General features: G+C 38.5%; 1 protein-coding gene across 4 annotated transcripts in view; it reads left to right on the top strand.

Annotated features, from left to right (window-relative positions):
• Positions 1-22,494, top strand: part of pdlim5a (PDZ and LIM domain 5a) — a 65,389-nt gene that overhangs the window by 5,600 nt on the left and 37,295 nt on the right. For all 4 annotated transcript variants that reach the window (XM_085475569.1, XM_085475568.1, XM_085475567.1 and 1 more), the window contains exon 3: positions 9,192-9,343. In XM_085475569.1, the coding sequence (XP_085331695.1) occupies positions 9,192-9,343 (152 nt within the window). The remainder of the gene's footprint in view (positions 1-9,191; positions 9,344-22,494) is intronic.

Here is a 22,494-nt window from a genome sequence, read left to right as displayed (position 1 = left end):
AAATAAAAGATTTAATCAGTTGGTGGGGAAAAAAACACCCAAGACACGACATCCCAGGTGGAAAATATTTTTCAATTTCAGTTTTATTAAGTGACAGTATTATTCAGGCTCATGAAGAGCCATCATTCTTCTTCTTCTTCTTCTTCTTCTTCTTCTTCTTAATATTAATATTAATAATAATAATAAGCAGTTATGTTATGTTAGCTTAAAATTTCCAAGGGAAGCACCACCTAGGCTACTTTTTTGCCTACATTTGACTTATGCTAGGTCAATATAATGGTGCTACTAGCATCTTGTAGCAGTAGAGTCACAATTAGATAGTCTGTAGCTCATTGGTAAAGAAGACTGGGAAGGAATCTTCATTTACTTACTTAGAAAGACAGCTGTGTGCAAGCTGCAACCATCAATAAATAAAATGTTATTTAGTATTTTTTTTTGTGGTATTAGAAGTAAAAGACAGTGTAAGACAATTTTAGCTTCATCCTTGTAGCTCCAGCCTTGGCAGTGTTAAAAACTCCCAGGAGCCAGCATAGAACAATGAGGTAAGCTTTGAAAAACCCAAGGTTGAAGCTGAAGTTACCTCGGTCTTTCCAAGCCTTGCAAGCCTCTGGTCTTAACCCTGTAATGCTGAGATTTCTCATCTTAATCTTTCATACCAAACTTCACGAGCCTGTTGACAGCTCCTCCAAATGACTTAATAATGCTTAAATCTGTCTTAATCAAAACAATTCCCATGCTTCCCTCTGAGTATCTTAGCTAAATAGTCCCAGAGCCAGAATCAACAACTTATCATTTGCCCTCCATAAATCAATCTGTCAGTATGTATGTGTTTGGGTGTGAGTTGGAAAATGCTATATTTGAAAACTGTTACACATTTGATTTTTCTGTAGTCCCAGCAGTGTGAGAATTAATCTTACTCTCATTAAAATCTGTGAAATTTTATGTTTCCTGTCAATATTTGGCATTTGCTTATCGTGGCTTTTTATGATGTCACCAGTTATGATGTCACTTGTACCACATGCTTATATGCGTTTCATGTCATGTTTAGAAAATATGCTCATCGTTCTTCTGTGTTAGGATATTTGAATCTATTGCTGACCTTACAATAACATTTCTGACTTCACCAGTAACGGATTAACTTATTTCTTTGCCATGAAGTGGTAATGTATTACAATTTTTTTTTCAAAACACGTTAATATTGCAAACAATAGACTGTTTAATAGACTAAAAGAAGACTTTTATGAGCCCTTAGAACAGCACAGCCAAATCATAACACACTGCAGTGAATTCACACAATGAAGAGACTAGAATAACCCATTGTGGCTATAATGTGTTTTCCACAGTAGCTGCTAAACCCGTCATGCCATTTTTGCCTTCCTCTCAGGATGCTGGCCACCTGACTGGATCATGTTTATTCAGATTAATATTGGTTGACTGTAAAGATTGACAGAAGCACAAGAAAACATCTGGTGTAACAGCAGTATCTGTCTGTTCTCTTTGGCTTTTGTTAAGCTTTGCTTGGACAATGTACTGGGAACCTAGACCCTTAGTCTTTTCCTACATAGATTTATAGACTTGTTCTGCATGTCTTAGTGTACAAACACAATCTAAAGGTTAGTATATTATACACTAAGCTGATCTGATGTTTTTCTAAGAAAAGAGTTATGTCCCAAAGCACCAACTCTGTCTCTCTTTGTGATTCATGTTTCTTCCTAATGCCTGATTCCCTCTTAATGACATGTGCGGCTGTGATTCTTGAAGCTCATGGGTTACAAATAAGAAGTCTCTATTCCCAGAACCCAGTTGATGCACACAACAATAAATGTTTTCCCAGATTTTATCAGATGTTGACTGTAGCAAACATATTAAACAAATTATATATGTTATCCCAAATCAAGGTTATTAGATTAATTGCAAAATAGCTAAAGAAGGGCCACTTAAATATTAAAATCATATGGGACTAAATAAATCCGGTCCTGGGTTCATATAGCTCAGTTCCTGCCCTTTCAATGTCCTTTCTGCCATGACAGTCTTCCTAATGAGGCTGGATGTGAAAGCTAACTTATTCATGATTGGTTTAGCAAAGTGCAGCTTTATATTATATGGTTTTCATGGGTTTATAAATCCTCACTTCATTCCATGTAAATGTCCCCTAATATTTACAATGAAACTGATAAATATGACATATTTAATGCTTTCCAGGAAGAATATTGTGTCCCACTGTCTGGGTTTTCCTGGTGTGTACAGTTTTTTTTTTATCCTTACTCGTCTACTTCTACTAATTTTTTCACCCAGTTTACTTAAAAAGATATATCATTTGAAGCTGTTGATCTGTCATATGTTGGATTGATCTATTAAACTATGTTGATGCTGCATCAACATAGCTGGTATTTTCTTCATGTGAATAATTGGTACGGTGGGCCTGAGAGGTCAAACACACATTTTTCTATTTGCTTTTCTTCAGTTCCAGTCTCTCTGAACTCTTAGAGCCACTGGGCCATTACAAATTTTGGGGATCTACAGATGGCACTAAAGCACCAATGTAAAGCAAACCAACTTTTGCATTCTTTTACGAGCAAAGTCATGCTACAGTTGTAATTATGATAAAAACCTATAACAGATTAATAACTTGGCTTCCACTTTTCTGTACGCAACCAAATCAAAAGAGCACAGCTGAATTTTAATAATACTCATGAACCCACATCAGTCAGCTTGTGCTAACTAGGGACGCTGCTTAATTGCAAGCACGACAGACCTAATGTCCAAAGCTTGATATTTTTTTTATGTATAATGTGTTTTGTGGGTTTTGCCAGTGTGACTGCACTACAGTTCTGTGGGAACTCAATCTGATATAACCTTGTCTATTCTACTTCTACTTGCAATTTTATAGTCTAATATTTGTGTGAAATATTCATACTTAATTCATTTTCAGGGGGTTATGTTGATGTTTATGTGTAGTAACGTGTATATTTCTATACTTCAGTGATGTTGTGGCTTTAGATTCTTTTATCCGTTGCAATTTTCAGTGACTCGACTTCTAACCCCAGTGAGTGAGTTTGCCAGCACCAGTCTGAAGCCAAATCAAGTCGAATCTAATACTCGTAACAGCTGACGAAGACCAGTGGATTTTGTCAGATGAATACCAGATTCCTTTTCATAAAATTTCAAGATCCTGCTGACAAACCTGCATGATTTACTTTATTCAGGGCCATAAACTGCGAATGAAACATTCCCTCACAGTTTACTACGTGTTACTGATTGGGCCATACAAGTAGGCTGACATGATGGCTGACCTTGCACTTTATTAATCTTCCTCTTTCTTTGTTTAAACCTCTCTCTGTTTCTGTTTATGTGAATCTCTCATGGAGATATCTGTTGCTATTACTCTGACTCTGACTGCTCTTCACTTTTCTTGTGCTTAACAAACGTTTTCATTATTATCTTTCCTGTTTTCTGTGTTGTTAGATTCATATTTTTCGAAGGGTACAATTTTTCCAGTCCTCATTCACTGCAGTGTAACAAATACATTAATCAAATAATTTTTATATATTTAATTTTAGGAAAAAATCCAGCAGGAAACATTATTAGCAATGCAACACATGCAAGTTTATGATTTGACTGGGTGCCATAAGCTGAGGATATCCTGTTCCAAGTGAATTAAAACAATTAACGAAAGAAAGAGCAAACAGTAGCTGAATGTTAGCATTTATTGAGAAAATTGGAGAATTGGAAATACCTTGGTAGTAGTGCCTAAGTAGATTTCTGCAAATGTTGGTACAGTGGCATTTAATAGAAAATAACTGGCTGTAAAATAATAGAAAAACTGGGATTTTAAGCTGTGCTGCTAAGTAATAGCAGTGAGTCGAGTGAATATTAAGCATTGACTCTTTTTGTTTTCATGCAGAAGTCTGATATAAACAGGCAGTGTAAAGGAAAAGATCTTGTTGATGTGGTAATACAACTCATCAAACTCTTGTTGCCCTTATACTTTTGTTGGAGGATATGCCAAACTTGCTGCTAAGTGGACTTTATGCACAAAAATATATTAAAAAAACCAAACATACTGTCTCAACATATGGTAATAAATATTGATTATAAATAAGTGGACATCAATAAAATAAATAATTTTTAAAAACCCTTCAGTAAAACAATATATAGAATGAAGGGTAATTTCTTGTCATGACATTACTAAAAGATAACATAAGTTCCAGTACTGAAACAGCAAAATTGAAGGAAAATAGGTCAGTACTGAAGGCTTCCATATGGAAGCAGCTTTGTGTATGTTCGAGTTACAGAGTATTTGTGTCTCAAGCTCTCAGAGAGTGCGATGCGAACCATCTGCCTGTCATCTTTGTCACTACTTGTGCTGAAAGCAGGCATTGTTCAAAGCACTCAAAATGTTCAGTGTGTGCTCAAAGCAGACAATGTTGCGGCACTCCAGTAAGCTCTTATTGCTATGTGTTGAAACCAGATTTTTTTAAGAACTTAAATCAGACAGCATATGTGTTGAAACCTGACATCGCTGGAAGCATAAGAGCAAGTTCGTAGGAGATGGCTTTTAGACACGGCATGTGTGTTTCTCATTGTTTTGGAACAGTGATGACACAAGTACTGACCCCTTTACTTTTGCATGAATATTTAGTAAGGCAGCTGGATTTCACACACAGAGTGCAAAGTCTTGAGCTGCTTCTCATTTCTTTATATTTTGCTAGGAAAATAACAACAGCAGCTTATTGAATCATGTTCAAAAATAACAATGTTTAACAGAGAAAACCCAACAGTCAGATGAGCCCTACAAATAAGCACTTTAGCGACAGTGGGAAGGAAAAGCTCCCTTTTAAAAGGAAGAAACCTCTGGCAGAACCAGGCTCAAGGAGGGGCTGCTAACTGCTGTGACTGGTTGGGGGTGAGGAGAAGAAGACAGGACAAAGGTACACTGTGGAAGGGAGCCAGAAATGAATAATAACTAATTAAATGTAAAGTGATGTATGAATACATGAGTGAAAAAAGATGAGTGAAGAAGCAAACACTCATTATGAGAGGATCCCAGCAGTGTAGGCCACCTGATCCAGCCCTAGCTATATGCTTTATCAAAAAGGAAAGTTTTAAGCCTAATCTTGAAAGTAGAGAGTGTGTCTGTGTCCTGAATTGGCAGCTGCTTCCACAGAAGGTGGCCTGGAAGCTAAAGGCTCTTCTGATTTTACTCATAGTTTTCCAGTGTTATTGAAGGACATTCAAATAACTATTGGCTGCCTTTTGTTACTTTCTCTATCAAGATGACCCCACACTGCTTCATTATTGTTCAGGTTGGGCTCTGGGTTGTATTTATATAGTGCCAAACCAAGACAACAGTCACCTTGATCCATCACTGACAGTGTTCCATTGTGTGTTTTCACTGATGATGGTTTCATGCAGACACATCTCTCAGGTCCTGTCAGGTCATTGCTGCATTTTCCATATTTTTTTCACACACCGTATTTCTCTGACTATAGGGCGCACTTAAAATCCTTTAATTTTCTCAAATTCTCAAATCTTTCAATCCGGCGCGCCTTACAGTCTGAATAATACGGTACTCTTTATCTCTTGTAGATGGCTGTTTTTAGACCTGTCAATTCTTTTGTTCTCCACTTGTCCACCACCACAGTTTCTTCAGTTTTTTTAAGGACAGACTGCACACCATGCCAAGAAACACATGGAAGTTTGAAGTTTTGTGCTAATAGTTGTTTTATATCTGTCTGTGTTGTCTTGACATTTTTCCATAGATTCAAATAAAGAAATTCCAACAAATTGTGTGTTTTTAAAACAGGCTGCGATTAACAAATTTCCTGAAGATATCATTTAAAAGTGGTTGTTTCCTAAGTTGTCTATTATGAGTAGACACAAGACTGGTTCATTCCTTGAGTTGGTCCCTGAATGCTTGAATGATTCATAGGTCAGTGTTAAATCTAACAAAGCTAAAGAAAAAAAACCCTCTGAAAAGCAGGAACAAGGTAGGGCTGAAATTGAGTGAAAAAATTAGCCAACGTCCAAAGAAAAACCTTAAGACCTTAAATAAGTCTGGAGAACTATTGCTCAAGACCAATTTTTTTTTAAAAATACAAGAAAGTCTGGCTCCTTGGAAGCAACAAGTAATGAGGGGTGACTTTTGCACAATAGTGTCTGTTGATTTGTTGAAGAAAAAAACCCCACTTAAAGGCAAATTCGTTTTGCCACTTGAACTACGAGGGTTTCCACACCACCCTAAATATGTAGACATGGAGTTAAAAAGCAAATATGTTTAGAAATAATATAAAATACAGGTAAGTGTTAGAGAACTTTTACAGTTCTGTAACAGCCTCTCCCATAGCCGCTGACATCAGTGGCTCAATCTTTGGGCCAAACAGAAAAGAAAAGTCACTGGCACTGCTGTTGCCAGCTGTTTTGCAGTTTTTATGGTGGATAAGGCTTTTGTACTGGTTTCTCATAGAAAAGATTATAGAAAACACATTTCAAGTTTTCAGCATTCCCTGTCAACTGAAGTATTGTTCCGTTTGCGTTTGACATTGGTGTAATGCATGTGTGTGTCATATTTGTGTTAGATCTGAAGTGTTACAGCTGCTGTTTTCTGTCATGACCAAAGCAACAGAGCCATAAATCAAATAACCTGGCAGTCTCCAAGTACTTGACTTGTTGCATAGATAGATTATTTGGATTTCTGTGTCTGATTTTCTTGGATGCGTTTCACTTTCTTTGATATAAACATTGAGACGACTTTGAGCTCTGAAAGATTTTCTTCGTATTAATTTCGAACAAATGTTTGCCTTTGCAAAAGGATTTCTTACCAGTACGAATAATTGCTTCAGACATGTGGATTTAAGACATACACGATAAATTCATACAAGCAAAATAAATAATCTTCACAAAAATCTTTACTGTTTATGGAGTAGCTTTAAAATCAATTCAAGGCGGTTGTATGGAAACAGGTTACTTTTACTCTGAAAGAAACAGAGCCGTGTTTTGTGTCTGTATGTGGAGAGGGAATTTATGTGGGTAGGGGGGGAGGACCTTAGCACTAATTGGGGAAAACATATAATAGCACATTTTGTGGTGAGCATTTGGGCCATAACAGTGCCAGAGTGGTTAGCTGGAATACACCCCTGGAAATGGGTCAAAACATGCAGCATAATATCTACTCGGTGGCATTTTCTTCTTTTCCTTCTCTTTTCTCCCTTCCTCGCCATCCATACCAGTTTAATCAACGTTATGTCAATCTCTCATTATGCTCTTCTTCCTGCCCTCTGTGCTAGTGAGCGGTGCTGAGTGATGTTGCGTGTGTTGAGCTAATATGACTATAAAAGGTTGGGGCCGCAGAGCCTTAACGCTAATCTGGGTGCAGAGCCTCTTTTATTAGCCCTGCTTGTGTCTGTCTGTATTTGTGTGTGCTTGTGTGTCTGTGAGAGAGCGAGAGACAAAGATAAAGGCAAAGGAAACACAGTTAACCCCATATTACACTGTCCCATCCTTGACTGTCTTTCTATACTTGAAGTGATCTATAGTCAGGGAGCAGGAGACGCATTTGTTTTTAAGAATCTTCTACAAAAGTATGCTTTTTTGTGTGTGCTGTTAGGGAAGTGGTCTGTGTGGTGTCAAAAGAAACAAATGACCTCACTCCACTTTGGACACACTTAGAGCCTCTGTGTGACCAAGAATAGACAGAACTACATCTGCAAGGCGTTGCTAACACTATTCAGTCCCATATAATTAACAACAGAACTTACAAAAAGCTAGTCGCTTAATTTAGTTGCTTAGAAATAAACATTTCATCAATATTTTTATGTAGATTGTGAATTGAATATTTTTAAGTACCTTCATGCTCAGAAGGTCGTTTTTAGAAAATGTTTTGGTCAGAAAAGATAGAAAAAATTATTTCAATATTTCACTGCTAATAAAAATATTAGATTGTTCATTTTCCACGAGTGTGTAAAAGCACATTTAAGTTAATCTGTCCCTCCTAGTAAAGTATGTACACTCTCTTACATAACAGCACATAACACATAATTTGAAATGTATCAGAAAGGAACAGGCAGCTCTGTGCGCAGTCCATGAAAAATCAAGAATGTATAATTAGACGCTCAACCAAATGATCTGATTATATTTTCATGTGGCGTTAAGCTCATTTACTCGCATGCTAAATGCTTAGCTTGTTTACAAAATATGCACCTGTGTATGTTGAAGCCCATTTGAACAGCAGAACCGGTATTCAGTACCAGATCGTTGGTTTTTTGGTTTTTTTGCTTGAATCTGTTTCAAATTAACCAACTTCCTCCAGAGCGGAGTGATTAAAGACTGTTTACATATTTAAGGTTTAGCTTGAAGATGAAGGAATACACTGAAACATGGAGACAAGAAACGTGTATGTAAATTTTATGATGCGTGTAAAGTGAGAAATGTCTGGCTAATAATTACTGTTTCCTCAAAGCCCATAAAAAAGGTATGTGTCTACACCACGGAGCGTCCCATTATCTGTTTGTCACCTTTTTAACAACATTTTGCATGGGGGATAATTGCGTTATTGCTTTTTACTGACACTAAATTCACTTTACTTCATCTTTATTGCACAGTAGTGCTTAAGAAAGTGTAAAATTTAGCTTCTTTTTTGCTCAAAGAGGCAGATATCACAATATCATACCACAAACCTTTGTGTTACACTGATTCTGTTTGCTCTAAGCTGTAAATACCTTCTTGCATTATCAATTCGTGGCATGTTCCCAACTCGCATAGCTACTGTAATGTATAGAGCAGGCATTAAAAAATGAATAAGAATAAATATCTTTAAATGATAAACAGCCATGTTCATTCTTTCTTTTTCTCAGATACACTGTGGTTGAGAACCTTTGAACTCTTTTCTCTAACAAGCTGCAAGGCCATTAAGACAGCACACAATAAAGAACACACAAAAGTAATTTAATCCTGCAGGCTCCTGCTATTAAAAACACATCAGTGAGCCTAAAGTAGACCCTCCATCATGTGGTGCAGAACCTAGGTCTTTCATTATTTTTCTCTAAATACTCATGCAATAGAAGAGATCCATAAATCCTCTGATAAACACAGGCTGAATGTGGACATCCGACATCACCTTGACCCACCGGCCAGCTCAGTAATCCCGATATTTCCAGCAATTCATGCTGTTTGTGGTTTTTGTGTTTCTGCAGCTGACGGATGGCGGAAAGGCAGCGAAAGGTGGTATTGCTGTTGGAGACATGGTTCTTTCCATTGATGGCATCTCCACGGACGGCATGAACCACCTGGAGGCCCAGAACAAAATCAAGAGCTGCACTGGCAACCTCAGCCTCACTCTGCAGAAGTAAGCCATGACCTCACGCTCTGTGTGTCTGAAGTTGTTAAGCCAAACCCTAGCCACATCACCTTGAAATGATTTAATGCGTGAACCTGAGTGGGTATACATTTATCACCATGACAACACAGGATCCGTGCACTCCCTTTCAGTTAGTCCCAAACAACCCAGTTGTGCATCAGATTTAAGGTTCATGCTTCCCCTTTCAACCCCAGACATCCTGCATCCAGGCAGATTTTCACTGTTGTCGTAGGAGATAATCTTACCTCTAACACACAGCAACGCCATTAGTTCTGCCTGATCGCTTGTCCCCTGAAGGGAAGCGGGAGAGCTAAAATCACATGGAGAGCATCAACATGTGGCCCATCACCTCTTCCCCCAAGGCTTACTCCTCACTGTCTGGTGGAATCCTGTACATCGGAGCTGAATTATCTCAAGAATTTCTGTTGTAGTGTGTGTGTATCAGTGCGTCTAGATCATAGTGGATCTCATGTGGTTCAAATTGTCTGTTTTTTGGCGGCACTTGTAGGCATATGTGTGTTTTTATTTAAGCCCAGTAAGATATTCAGGGCTTTTACACTTGTACTTTCGGATTAAGGATGAAGAGAGAAATGCTCATCTGTTTTTGTTTGTTTGTTTGCATGTTTATTTGTGCCTCTGCATCTCTCCCTCTCACTCAATTCAGATTTTACATTCTGTCCTCTCTTGGTCATTTTCCTTTTTTTCACCCCTCACTTTATGTGAGCCTCTAATTTGTGTCCAAATGACGACAGACCATAGATGTTTACTTTTGGTTGAGTGGTGGAGAGCACACACATTAATATTATAAGACTTTCCGCTTCTCAAGGACAGAGTGTGGGCTAGTGAGTGTGCATGTGTGTCAGTGTGAGCAACAGATATTCACGATCTAGTTCTATTTTATGATGAGAGAAACAGGTCTTAGAATAACACTTGGCTAAGATGGATGGCCTGGGGCAAGTCGCAAAGTTTTGCTGACAACGATATGGAAGCCACTGAAGCTGAAACCAAAATCATTTTGCAGGAAGTGGTAGCTGTCATTCTATCCTTGCCTTAAAATTTGTTTAGAATATATCCTCCAATCTCTCAGCAAACTGATAAAACACCACGATAGGTTTCTCACTGACTGATTTCCCTGACAGTTACATACAGATTAGTCAGGATACTGTCAGACTGGTTTTGTATAACCAACGCTCATAGCAGCAAGCAATCAAGAAGTTACTGCACCCGAGGTTAAGAGATCTTCCAGCATATGACATTTTTATGGGACCACAAGTTGTTGTTGTTAGAGAGCATGTTAAAACACACCATTCAGCTATTAACTACCACACAGCTGGATGATATCGAGTATCATTCATTTTATCAGTGGTAAAAAACATGTGGCCGTATTTTATTATGAAAGCTGCGCGATTAGAGGACATCTTTGGGGACAGTTTATTTGAGATTGACAGCAATTTGTGTCCCTTCTCCAAACACCGTTTACAATGAGAAATAAAATCAGAGTGTCTGGGTTTCTCTGTGTTTGATGGCTGACATTAACTGGCACTTTGATTGACGTAGTCTGTGTTCAAAATGTTTCATCCCTGGGTCAACATGTGGTCCATCTTTAATGGGTTTGCATGAATAATGGAAAGAACCAGTCTAGTCCCTTGTTTCTGTTAGCGTTTATAGGTTATCGCCCATTCGTCCTTCCTTTTCTTCCTGTTTGACCACACATTTTGATTGGCTTTGTCACTGGGTCAAAGAGCAAAAGGAATGAGAGCAGTGCGGCGATACAACAATGCATGTGGTGTCTGTATGTGTGTATTTTGAATGGGAGACTGGTTGTTATTCGTTTTCCAAATAAAGAGGTGGATGTGGAGAAGAGATGGACAGCAGATGTGTGAAGAACAAGAAAAGAAAAGCTGTAAAAGTAAAGTTGTCTCTACAAGGCTGTTAAATTGACATGAAGCTAAATATGTCCAGGCTACAAATTTTTTTTTAAGGATGGCAAATATAAAGAGCCAAATTATCCTGGCACTGACTGACCTCTTCATCCAGTAAAAAGCTGGAACAGAACTGGGATTTATTAACTGTAAATGCATGAATGCAAATACCATGGTTACCAGGGAAATCATCACACACGAACATTCATTTAGTTGTCTGTGAGAGTTTCTTTATTTCTTGGGGGGAAAACATTACAGTGAAGCAAGCATTGCCAAAATGGCAAGCAGCAGGTGCCAAAACAACATCAGTGGAAATTTCTTGCTGTTCCGTCTATCCCAGCTCAGATCAATCACTTTAAACTGATCAGAGCAAGAAAAAGTTGAGCCAGCTGGAAAAGTTCAAATGAATAACCCTGTGCATAAAGTAAAAACAAAATCTTTAGAATGAGCAACAGGTGAAAGATTAGTATTATCGGCACTTTTTGATCAGTTTTTCTTGCTAAATATTTTATAACGTAGTGACTTTGTACTTTGTAGAAAGAAACTGACTACTGCTAAGTTCTTAAGTAAGGGATTAACTACTAGTACTTTTGTCAAGTCTTGACGTACTGAAGTTTGATGTTTTATTGTAAATGTAAATTAAGTCATACTTTGTGGTTTTCATCTCTGCACAAGGAGCCGGATTATATTCAACTGCAGCTGTGCATATCTCCCTCAGTTTGAATTCAGTTACGTTGCTGTGGGTCTGCTACCTTATCACAAGGTGGGTGATCAGTTCTGCAGACTTTTAAGCATCACTTAAATCTTTAATCCAATCCTTAAGAAGGATTTTGTTTATCCTTTTATATTTTCATGACAGACTGAAAAAATAAATTTCCCTGAGTTAGTGAATGCTGACAAAAGTGAGTATAAATCTAGTGTTTGTTTGTTTAAAGCTTCAGTCTTTGCCTGATTTGTTTTTCTGGTCTAGGAATGCACTTTGTATTGTTATATGAATAATAGCTTTCAAAACACACTTTTGGTTCTCGAGCTTTGGGGCCTTGATGGCCTTTTGTTAAACAGAACCAGTGTTTTTGTTGCACTCCTGCTGAGAAAGCTTGGTAGAGACACTGAAAAGAAAGAGAAAAGGCTGAAAATGAGAAAACACAACACTTAAACAGAGATGGAGACAGATTCGTCATCACTGTTTACCTGAGATCTTTGCTTGCAACTTAAGACATAATTCACCTTGCAATAATGTCACCAGGCGAGAATGTTGAAACGTCACTACTCCTTGTTTAGATTCATATATCTCTATAAAACTATACTAGGATTTGATACGCACAGCTGTGGAAAAAAATGCAGCCAAGTTTCTGGGAGTTTGTTTTGTCTTTTCTTTTCTTTTTTTTCAATGAATCGTTTTTTCCGTTCATATCTTCAACGTCAAACTGAATCCCAGTTGATGAGACCAATAAAAACACCCAATATCTTGTTTGCTAAATGGGCTGTTTTATTGTGGGGAAGACATGTGGCGCACATGTGTGCATAGCACACTCACACACATACCACGCATGAATGCAAATAGACTTTCAGAGAAATGGTTGGTTAGGTTTTGGTACACTCCTTTCAATTTGCAGGGTTGCAATCTGTAAAATAGTTTCTCGATTAATCACGGAGTCTATTGGTTGTGGACGCAACACAACTTCGCCGAATCCTAACTGACATCTTTAAACTCCTTGTTGTGTTTGACCATCAGTCCAAAGCGGAAACATTTACTAATATTTCTAAACATTTAGAATTACAAATGATAGAAGCCATATGTGGTTGTGTAACGTAGCTTTTGCATTCAAAGTGACTTAAGCACTTACAATAGGTGTAGCTTATTTTTCTCTCAGCTGACTAATTTGTGGCAGCTTCATTCATGAGTCCTTCTTTAAAAGCAGGGATAGGTGCCAGAGAAAGGCATTAAAGAGGGAAGATATGTGGATAGGATAAAGTAGAGTAAGTTGAGGAAGGTTTAAAGAATGAACAGTAGTTCTGAACTAGAGGTTTGAATGCAGGGTGGAAGGAAAAGGTAAGACAATGTAGTTATACTTTGTTGTTTTAGAAATGACTAAGGCAGAAGGACATTTCCTTCTTGCGTGATGGCTTTGTCCTAAAGGGGTCCCACTGGTGAAGTGTAATACGTTTCAGCACTTAAATTCACCTCTTTAGCGATATCATTATTTTCTGCAAAGGAACACCAAAGGATTAAACTCTTCATTTCAACCAATTACCCCGTGCCTCAACAAAACCACCTTTGTATTTCACTGTTATGCACTTCGACTGCCAGTGTCTGGCTAAATGGTTTATTCCCCACAGTAAAGTCCTTTCGAAGCCCATTTGACTATTTAATGGACCCACGTTCATGTGTGTGTTTGAGTGTTTTTCTCTAGTAATGGCACAGTGTCAAGGCCCCGATGAGATTGTTAGGGGGGAGAAAATGAAACACAGTTGACCTGATGTACCTACACCAACACAGGAACACGCAGCAAATGATTGCATTATTTAGATCATGCAAAGAAGACAGGATTTAAAGCAGCTTTTGTGTTGTGCTAAGTTAATTTCGTTTTCTTCTTTAATCAGCATGGAGATCTCCAACTGTTGAAAGCGCCTCAAACAGGATAATTGCAGTGTTTGACAAGCCTTTTCTTTGTTGCAGAGTTTCTAAATAGTGGTGGGGTCATGACATAACTTTTCTAAAAGCTCTTATGCATGAATGTAGGAGGCCACACAAAAAGACCTTAATAAGGGATAGATAAACAAAATCAGATATGAGATTTCGTGTATGTCTCAAGATATTGCTGCAGATGTGCTGTTGATGTTTTACTACAGTGGGACTGACCCCTTCCCCCACAATGCACAAGCATGCACATAAGTCAGAAGGGGATGTTTAGCTCACCTGAACACCCTATAATAAATTCACACTCATTCTCCATTGACAGAGAACAGCAGTGGTCTGCACACCTAATTGTCTACTCCTTCCATGCACAGAAACCCTGCAGACAGAGTCACACACACTCGAGCACACATACATGCACAGAGCTCACATAAAATAAAACTCAAGCAGCTGCCTGATTTATTTTGAGCCTGGAAGTTTGGCCTGTGCTCAGGGAAGGGGTTGTGTGAGGGAAGTTTACGTAGAGATGGGGTATACGTTTTCATTTTGTTTATGTTGTGTTCTCCGAAAAGCAGAGACACAATCCCTGCGTTGTACCAGATATGCCGATGCTTGTGCACGGCCACGTGTCTGTCCAGAAAACACAAGCAAGCACATGTGCACAGAGAACAGTGATGTGTGAAGAGAAGTTAATTGTGACTTCTAGGAGTGAAATTGATTAGTTTTAATTGCTTTAAAATGAACAGAAATACATTTCCCAACAGACCACTTATATATCTCAATGTAATCTTAAATCTAAGAAATATGAGAAACATGAGAGAGCATGAGTTACATAATTGGGGGAGTACGTGTCAGTTACCTGTTTGTGGGCAACACTGATACTTTAATATAATGATGCACTGCCTGTTTTTAGCTTACACTTGAAACCCAGTATGGATGGCATACTTACTTGGAACGAACCGCCACGTAACAAGAACAACATGTTTGAATGACTCTGTGTTTGAAACCCAAAGACAAAATCAGATTCCTTGTTTACAAAAACATTGCATGGTTTTAGAAATTCCATCCATACATTTTCTTAACCACTTAACCAGTTCAGTGTCACAGGAGTGCTGGAGCCTATCCCAGCTGTCATTGGGTGGGAGGTACAAAAAATACGGCGGTTAATGCAGCAATGCTGACATTTGGATTGCTAAGATGTTTTGGAGCCAAAAAAAGGGGGCACGGATGATGTGTTTGTGTGCCAATGTCAGGAAAATAAGGCATCATCGAAGTTTCATATTGAACAGATTAAAAACATGTGAATATATAAACTCTCAGTTTGAAGTCAGAAGACTGAAACAATTAATCCAAGTTCTAGCTTTTTAAGTCAGATGGAAATGAAATTGAAATCAAGCACATAGTGAAGACATAACAAGAAATGTGGGCGAGAGAGTGCAAATAATCCAATGGACGGTGGTTGTTGGGTGATGCTAAGCAGCTTCTGGTGATGGTAGACATGAACACCTAACAGCCTAATTCATGAACGTAGAGCTAGGTATTCTATATGTTGCACCAATTTAAACTCAAATGCAAATATAAATAAGAGGGAGAGTTTAGTAAAAATGTATAGGAAAAAATAAATTGGAGGTCTACTGAAAACAGTGAAAATATGGCACATTACCGTGTGTTAGAACTTATAAGACTTGCACCGTAGCTACAGAAATTCACAGCTCTTTACAAACCCTGTGTACTAATAGATTCTCTCTGTGCAGCTGCCATTGCCACTTATATGCCTTTGATCATTTGCCAAAGCTACGAGTGCTAAACTAGGCTCACCTGTCTCTGTCTTTCACGGTCTGTACTATTTGCCAAAGATCAGCTAAAGCTGATGGCCGTCATCCTTGGCTTGTCGTATTCACTGTTCATATCCTAATACCAGCTTCATGCACCTGTCTCTGTACGTCTTTTTTTTTATATCCTCTTATTTTTGCCAAAAAAAAATCCCCCCCAAAATATTAGGGGTCTGTGAATCTAGCCCCTAGATATTCTCAAGCCAAGAACACTGCGTTATGCTCATCTGTCTCTGCTTTTTTTTCACTCTGTCTCTTTTTTCATCTTTTTTTTTTACTATTCTTTGCTATTTGCCAAAAATATCTTAGTGTAAGCCAAGAGCACTCATCCTTAGGCGAGCCAGCACTGTTGAATAATACCCAGGCAGGCAGCTGGAACAGTGTGAAAAATCATCTGGACTGACAGAAAGAGAAAAATAAGAAGCTACATATTGTATGTGCTGAGTAATTACTATAAGTGCATCTCAGGCTGCAAGACACCATGAGAACATAAACGGTACAATCGGCAGCTTTGTTCCAAATAAAATAAACTTGTAATTATAGTTACAAATGACTCTATAATAAATTGCAATTAACATGTTTTGTAACATAATACACACTTTTCCCAGACATGATTTGTTATGTTTTCCTTCAGTTCTCACATTAAGCTTTAGGTCTAGGTACTGTTTTCAGTCTAGACTAGGCAATATAAATTCATTTTCAGGCAAAATTCTCATTATGTATTCTGTATGTTTATGCTCATTTTATTACATGATCAGATAAAGTATGCTCAAAAATTCTACTAAGTGTTTAGGCACATGTGTTGAAATTGATCCGATTTTATAGTGGAAAGAAGCTGAAAGAGACTCAGGTATTTGTTCAGTGAGAGCCAGGATCATATTAGATTCACTGTCATGGACAGTACTGTGCAAAAATCTTGAACCACCCTTCATTTCATCATATTTTCCTAGGAAAATGGGAAATAACAGCAGTGATTTATAACAGACACATATGGTAATACAGTATATAAGGTAAAAGTTCTAATGAGCTTCAAAGTCAGTATTTGGTATGACCACATTTATTCTTCAACACAGCATGAGCTCTCTTAGGCGAGCTTTCTTGTCATTTCTGTAAGTATTCTTCAGGAATAGTTCTCCAGACTTCTTGAAGGACATTCAAAGCTGCCTTTTGTTCTGTGAACATGATCCCACAGTGCCTCAATAATGTTAAGTTCCGGGTTCTGTCGAGACAAATTCTTGATTTGCACTGTGTATTGTGTTTGGGATCATTGTCATGCTGAAAAATGACACCAATTCGTATAAGACGCTCTCCAGATGTGCATCAAAGTCTGATGATACATTTCTGTATTCATAATTCCCTCAATTTTAACCAGATCTCCAAGACCTCTTGCTGAAATGCGACCTAAACCTAAATGCGACCTAAATGACACAGCCTCCACCGTGTTTTATAGATTGGTGCAGACACTCACTGTTGTAACTGTTTTCTGGCCTCTTTCTGATTAATGACAATTTCGATTCTTCACTCTGTAAGACCTGCTGCCACTGATTTACAGTGCAGTTCTTGTGTTGTTTGGCAGAACCCAGCCTTTTTCCCTGTTTCCCTTACTTAGGAATGGCTCCTTGACAGCCACCCTTCCACTGAGACCATTTCTGATTATCCTCGGCAAATAGTACAGGGATCAACCAAAGGGCCAGATGTATCTTTCAGGTCTTGTGTCAGGTCTTTGCTGGATTTTTTCCTATTTCTTAAAGACATTGCTGGCATTTTCCCTAGATTCAACTAAAGAAATGGGAACAAATTATATATTATTGGAACATGTTTCGTCGTTAAATTGTCTGATATGTTGAGTAGTCACGACACCGGCTCATCCTTTGAGATAGGTGCCTTTTTGTGTTTAAATGAGTCATAGATAAGTGTTAAGTGGCTTACCAGAAGCCATTCGTCTGATAATGGTCAGGTACAAGAGCTGGACTATAAATGAGTGAAAAAATAGCCAATGTTAGGACTTTAAAAAATTACAAGAAAGTCTGGCTCCTTGGAAGGCAAATATAAAGAAATGAGGCATACTACTATAGCCCTGCATGATTTTGAGGCATTGACCTTACATCACTCCGAGAACAATGGAAGAGTTTGTGTATTTTAGGTAAAGAGCCAAAGAGAGAAAAAGCAAGAACCAGGCCAGGTAAACAGATACAGAGTATCCAAAACAAGACGGAAACAATTCAAGGAAACTAGAACCAATCTAGTAATTCCTGAATCTCTGTGAATTAATGTTTCAAAGTGATTTTGATGCACATTGATATCCATAACCCTTTCAACAGACCTAAGGCCAGATGTGGAATATGGAAAACACTTCCTGGTCCAGCTGTGGATCATTTTGATGAGCAGACAGTTCTGAATAATGTTCATAGCCTGAGCCCTGTCTCTTTAGCCTGTCTTTCTTTCTTCTATTTTATGTATTATTCCTGATGTTGCTGCCTTAAAAATACTTGTGAGCTGCCAAACAGAAGAAAAGAAACTGGGAACTGCAAAGCACTAAAATCAAAAGACAAAAACATCGACTTTTTCCCTGTCTTGCTGACATTAACAGTTTGTTGTTGGCACTTTTGCAGCCTGCCTATCACTGTTGCGCTGTTTATTCTTCTGATGAAAGCACTTGGAGTTGATGGACTAGTACATGTTATAAATACATTGAGACTATAGTTCAGTACTGGATAGGTCTTGCAAGACTACATTGCTAAAGAATGCAGCATCAGTTCAACCTGTTTTAGATCCCATAGAATCGTGTGTCCTCATACAGCTTGAGCCCTGTAACATTGATCTCTCTTATGAAGAAAAAAAGTACTCAAGTACTTCTGAACAGAACCCCTACTTGAAACAATACATTCTTCTTCTGTCTATTATGAAATCACATCACACCCAATCAAATCAATCTTTGACTGGGTGTGATGTATAATGCAAAGACAGCTCAGGGTGCACTTTTACTCTATAAGTAGATTTGACAGTTTGATTTGAATAAACTCATGTTTCCTTTGGATACTGGTCTAAAGTCTCTCACTGCTTTTTGCTTTGTGTGGTTCTTATTAAGACTGTCAGCTACATAGACACAATGATAAATGTTAAATAGACCTGTTAGTAGAGCAGGGCAATATGACCAAAAATATTTATCACATCAGTTATATCGTTATCTGCGATAACGATATAACTGATGATATAATTGACACTAGACAAAATACTTTTTTTTTTTTTTTTTTTTTTTTTTTTTTTAAATGACATCAGAAACAGCAGTATGCGACATTACGTGATGGCAGAGCTTCAGTTCATCCTTTGTCATTTTTTTTTTCTCATCACACAAAAAGAAAGAAGAAAACAAAAATATTCAGGAATTAGAAAAAAACATCAAATTACTAGAAGAAGCCTACGCGTCCCACCAAGATCAGGAAACATTGAACAAAATATGCAAAACAAAACTAGAATTAAATGAAACTATTAATAAAAAAACACAATTCCTTATACAAAGACTTCGCTTGCAGAATTTTGAACACAGTAACAAATCAGGTCGATTTCTAGCTAACCAGCTAAAAATAAATAAAGAAAAAATAACTATATGTGCTGCTAAAGATTTATCGGGGAACACAATATATGATCCTGGAAGAATAAACAACATTTTTAGGGATTTCTATGAAACTTTATACTCACCACAAATAAACCCATCTAAAAATGAAATTGATCTGTTTCTTGACAACGTAACTCTTCCAAAATTATTAGACAGTCAAGCAATGGAACTGGATTCGCCACTGACGCCAAGTGAACTCCAGGAAGCCCTGATAAGTATGCCCAATAATAAGGCTCCAGGTCCAGACGGCTTCCCTGCAGAATTCTACAAAGAATTCTGGACAATTTTGGCACCAGTATTCCACAGCATGTTGCAGGAAATCGAGGAAAAGGGCAGACTACCACCAAATATGAATTCTGCCAACATTAGTCTCCTGCTAAAACCAGGCAAAGACCCTTTATTTCCCTCAAGCTATCGTCCAATTTCTCTTTTAAATGTAGACCTTAAAATAATCTGCAAAGCTCTCTCAAAGAGATTAGAGAAAATGACCCCCCTCTTAATTCATCCTGACCAAACTGGTTTCATAAAAGGTCGGCACTCCTCAACAAACACTCGTAGATTACTTAATTTAATAGACTACTCATACGATAAAAACATCGAAGCCATAATATTATCTCTAGATGCAGAAAAAGCATTTGACAGAGTTAATTGGAAATTTTTATTCGCAACTTTACACAAATTTGGTTTTGGAAACTCTTTCATAAACTGGATAAGAATATTATACAATTCCCCAACGGCTCGTATCAGAACAAATGACCAGACATCCTCCAGCTTCTGTCTCCTGAGGGGCACCAGACAGGGATGCCCACTCTCCCCTTCACTTTTTGCAATTTTTATCGAACCTCTAGCAGCAGCATTTAGACAGGCTACAACAATTAAGGGCATAAAATGTAAGAACATAGAACATAAAATCAGTCTCTATGCGGATGATGTGTTGCTTTTTCTGCAAAACACACAAACCAACCTCTCTGAGGTAATTACTTTAATAAACTGGTTTTCAAGAGTTTCAGATTATTCAATTAACTGGCCAAAATCTACAGTTCTCCCCATTAACTGCTCCTTCCATAATTCTTCCTCTGCCCCACTGCAATCCGGAAATATTAAATATTTAGGTATTAATGTCTCTCCTAAGCTTTCAGACTTAACTAAACTAAACCACATCCCACTTCTAAAGAAAGTAGAAGGCGATCTGACTAGATGGAAATCTTTACCCATATCACTCATGGGAAGGGTCGCCACTATAAAAATGATGATCTTGCCAAAAATAAATTACTTATTTTTGATGATCCCTAACAAACCATCACAAGATTGGTTCAGATCTCTGGATTCATATATTTCCAAATTCCTTTGGAAAGATAAACCCCCGCGTATCAGCTTAAAAACGCTACAAAGAACCAAGGATAGAGGAGGATTAGATCTGCCTAATTTTCACCAATACTTCTTAGCCAACAGGCTTCAGTTCATCTCAGAATGGTTAAAACATACCTTCTTAGTTGAGCCCTGGCTAGATGTTGAACAGGCACTATGCAAGGATCTAGAGATTTCAGACCTACCATTTATTAGCTCAAACATCAAAAGACATGAATGCTTTAAAAGTATCAACATCAGCTTTTCTCTAACAGCATGGTGGGAGTTTCTAAAAATAACGGAGTCTTCATTAATCCCATGCAAACGTACACCTATCTGGAATAACCCTGACATATTACAAAACAATAATATGATTAATTTCCCAGAATGGAGTTGTAAAGGAATTAAATACTTAGAACATATATTAGAGGGAACAGAATTTATTCCATTTGACAGACTAGTTGAACAATATGGGATCAACAAGACAAGGTTTTTAGAATATCAACAAATTAAATCCATAGTAAAAAAGAAATTTAACCTCAGTCAAGTTGAATTACAAACACCACTAAGTGCGGCACATTTTCTTACTCTTAAATCCCCCAAATTATTATCTAAAATATACAGAACACTTTCTAAATTAGATGAATCAATATCCCTTCCTACTGCAAAGTGGGAAGCAGATTTATCAGTCAACCTAGACCAAAACTTCTGGTCTCAGATTTGCTTAAAAACTTTTAAATTAATTAAAAATCCCAGTCTGCAATTAATACAATACAAAATACTTCATAGAGTGCACTATACAGGTCATCGGATGTTCAAGATGGGCTTTACATCTTCCAACAACTGCTCACACTGTCAAGGCAATACACCAGACAATTACATCCACGCTCTTTGGTTCTGTCCACCAGTGCAAAAGTTTTGGCGCGAGATATGTGAAGACTTATCAAAGTGTCTGAAATGTAACATTCCAACTTCCCCCTTAGTGTGTCTACTGGGCAGCTTAGATAATGTCACTTCAGAAAAGAATATAGCCCATATGATCTTCACTGCCCTATGCATAGCCAAGAAAACAGTCCTCATGAACTGGAAAAATAAAAATAATCTTAATTCTAACCAATATAGAAATTATCTATTAGATTACATTAGTCTTGATACAGCCTCTGCCACCACATTAGATCAATTGCTCTGGGCCCCTTTTATCAGCTCCATCACCTAGTGGGGGTGGGGGGTCATAGTTTGGTCCCGCCTTCACTGTTGTGATTGGTGAGGGGGTAGGGACAGGCTTAGGGCGTCGGGGGGTTCCCCGGAGGCATCTTCCTTGGGGGGCTCAACCGGGGTAGCGGTCACGTCCGGTTGGGGGCTCTGTTGGCTCTCAGGTGACTGTTTCCTCGCGGCTGCGTGCAGCGGGGCTAGGGGAGGGTCTGTGCTGACGGACGTGGGTTACTGACCTGGCAACCTGGCTGCCCCTGGGTGGGTCCGGGATGGGCGTGAGGTTCTGGGGGCGCTCCGTCTCTGGGCCGGGGCCCGGGCCGGGCCTCGGGTTCTTGGGTCCTGGTTGGTGTGTTGCCGGGGTTGTGGGCGGGTGGGTGCATGGGGGCCCGGCCCTGGAGCAGGGTGCCGCCGGTGCGTCGAGCCGCCTGGGGGGCTCTTCAACTGGTGGGGGGGATGGTCACATCTTGCAGGAGCTTTCTTCTCTTCAGGAACTCTCTGCAGGAGGGGGAGATACAGGAGAGGTGGAGGAAGATCTCAGCCTGGGCGTTTACCGTCTTATGTAGTCTGGAAGA

Source organism: Copadichromis virginalis, linkage group LG12 (assembly GCF_057382275.1).
Source record: "Copadichromis virginalis isolate Kocher_CV1m ecotype Utaka linkage group LG12, C_Virginalis_male_GT1.1, whole genome shotgun sequence".
In the NCBI taxonomy this organism is placed as follows: Eukaryota; Metazoa; Chordata; class Actinopteri; order Cichliformes; family Cichlidae; genus Copadichromis; species Copadichromis virginalis.
This window is presented reverse-complemented; position numbering and strand designations above follow the sequence as displayed.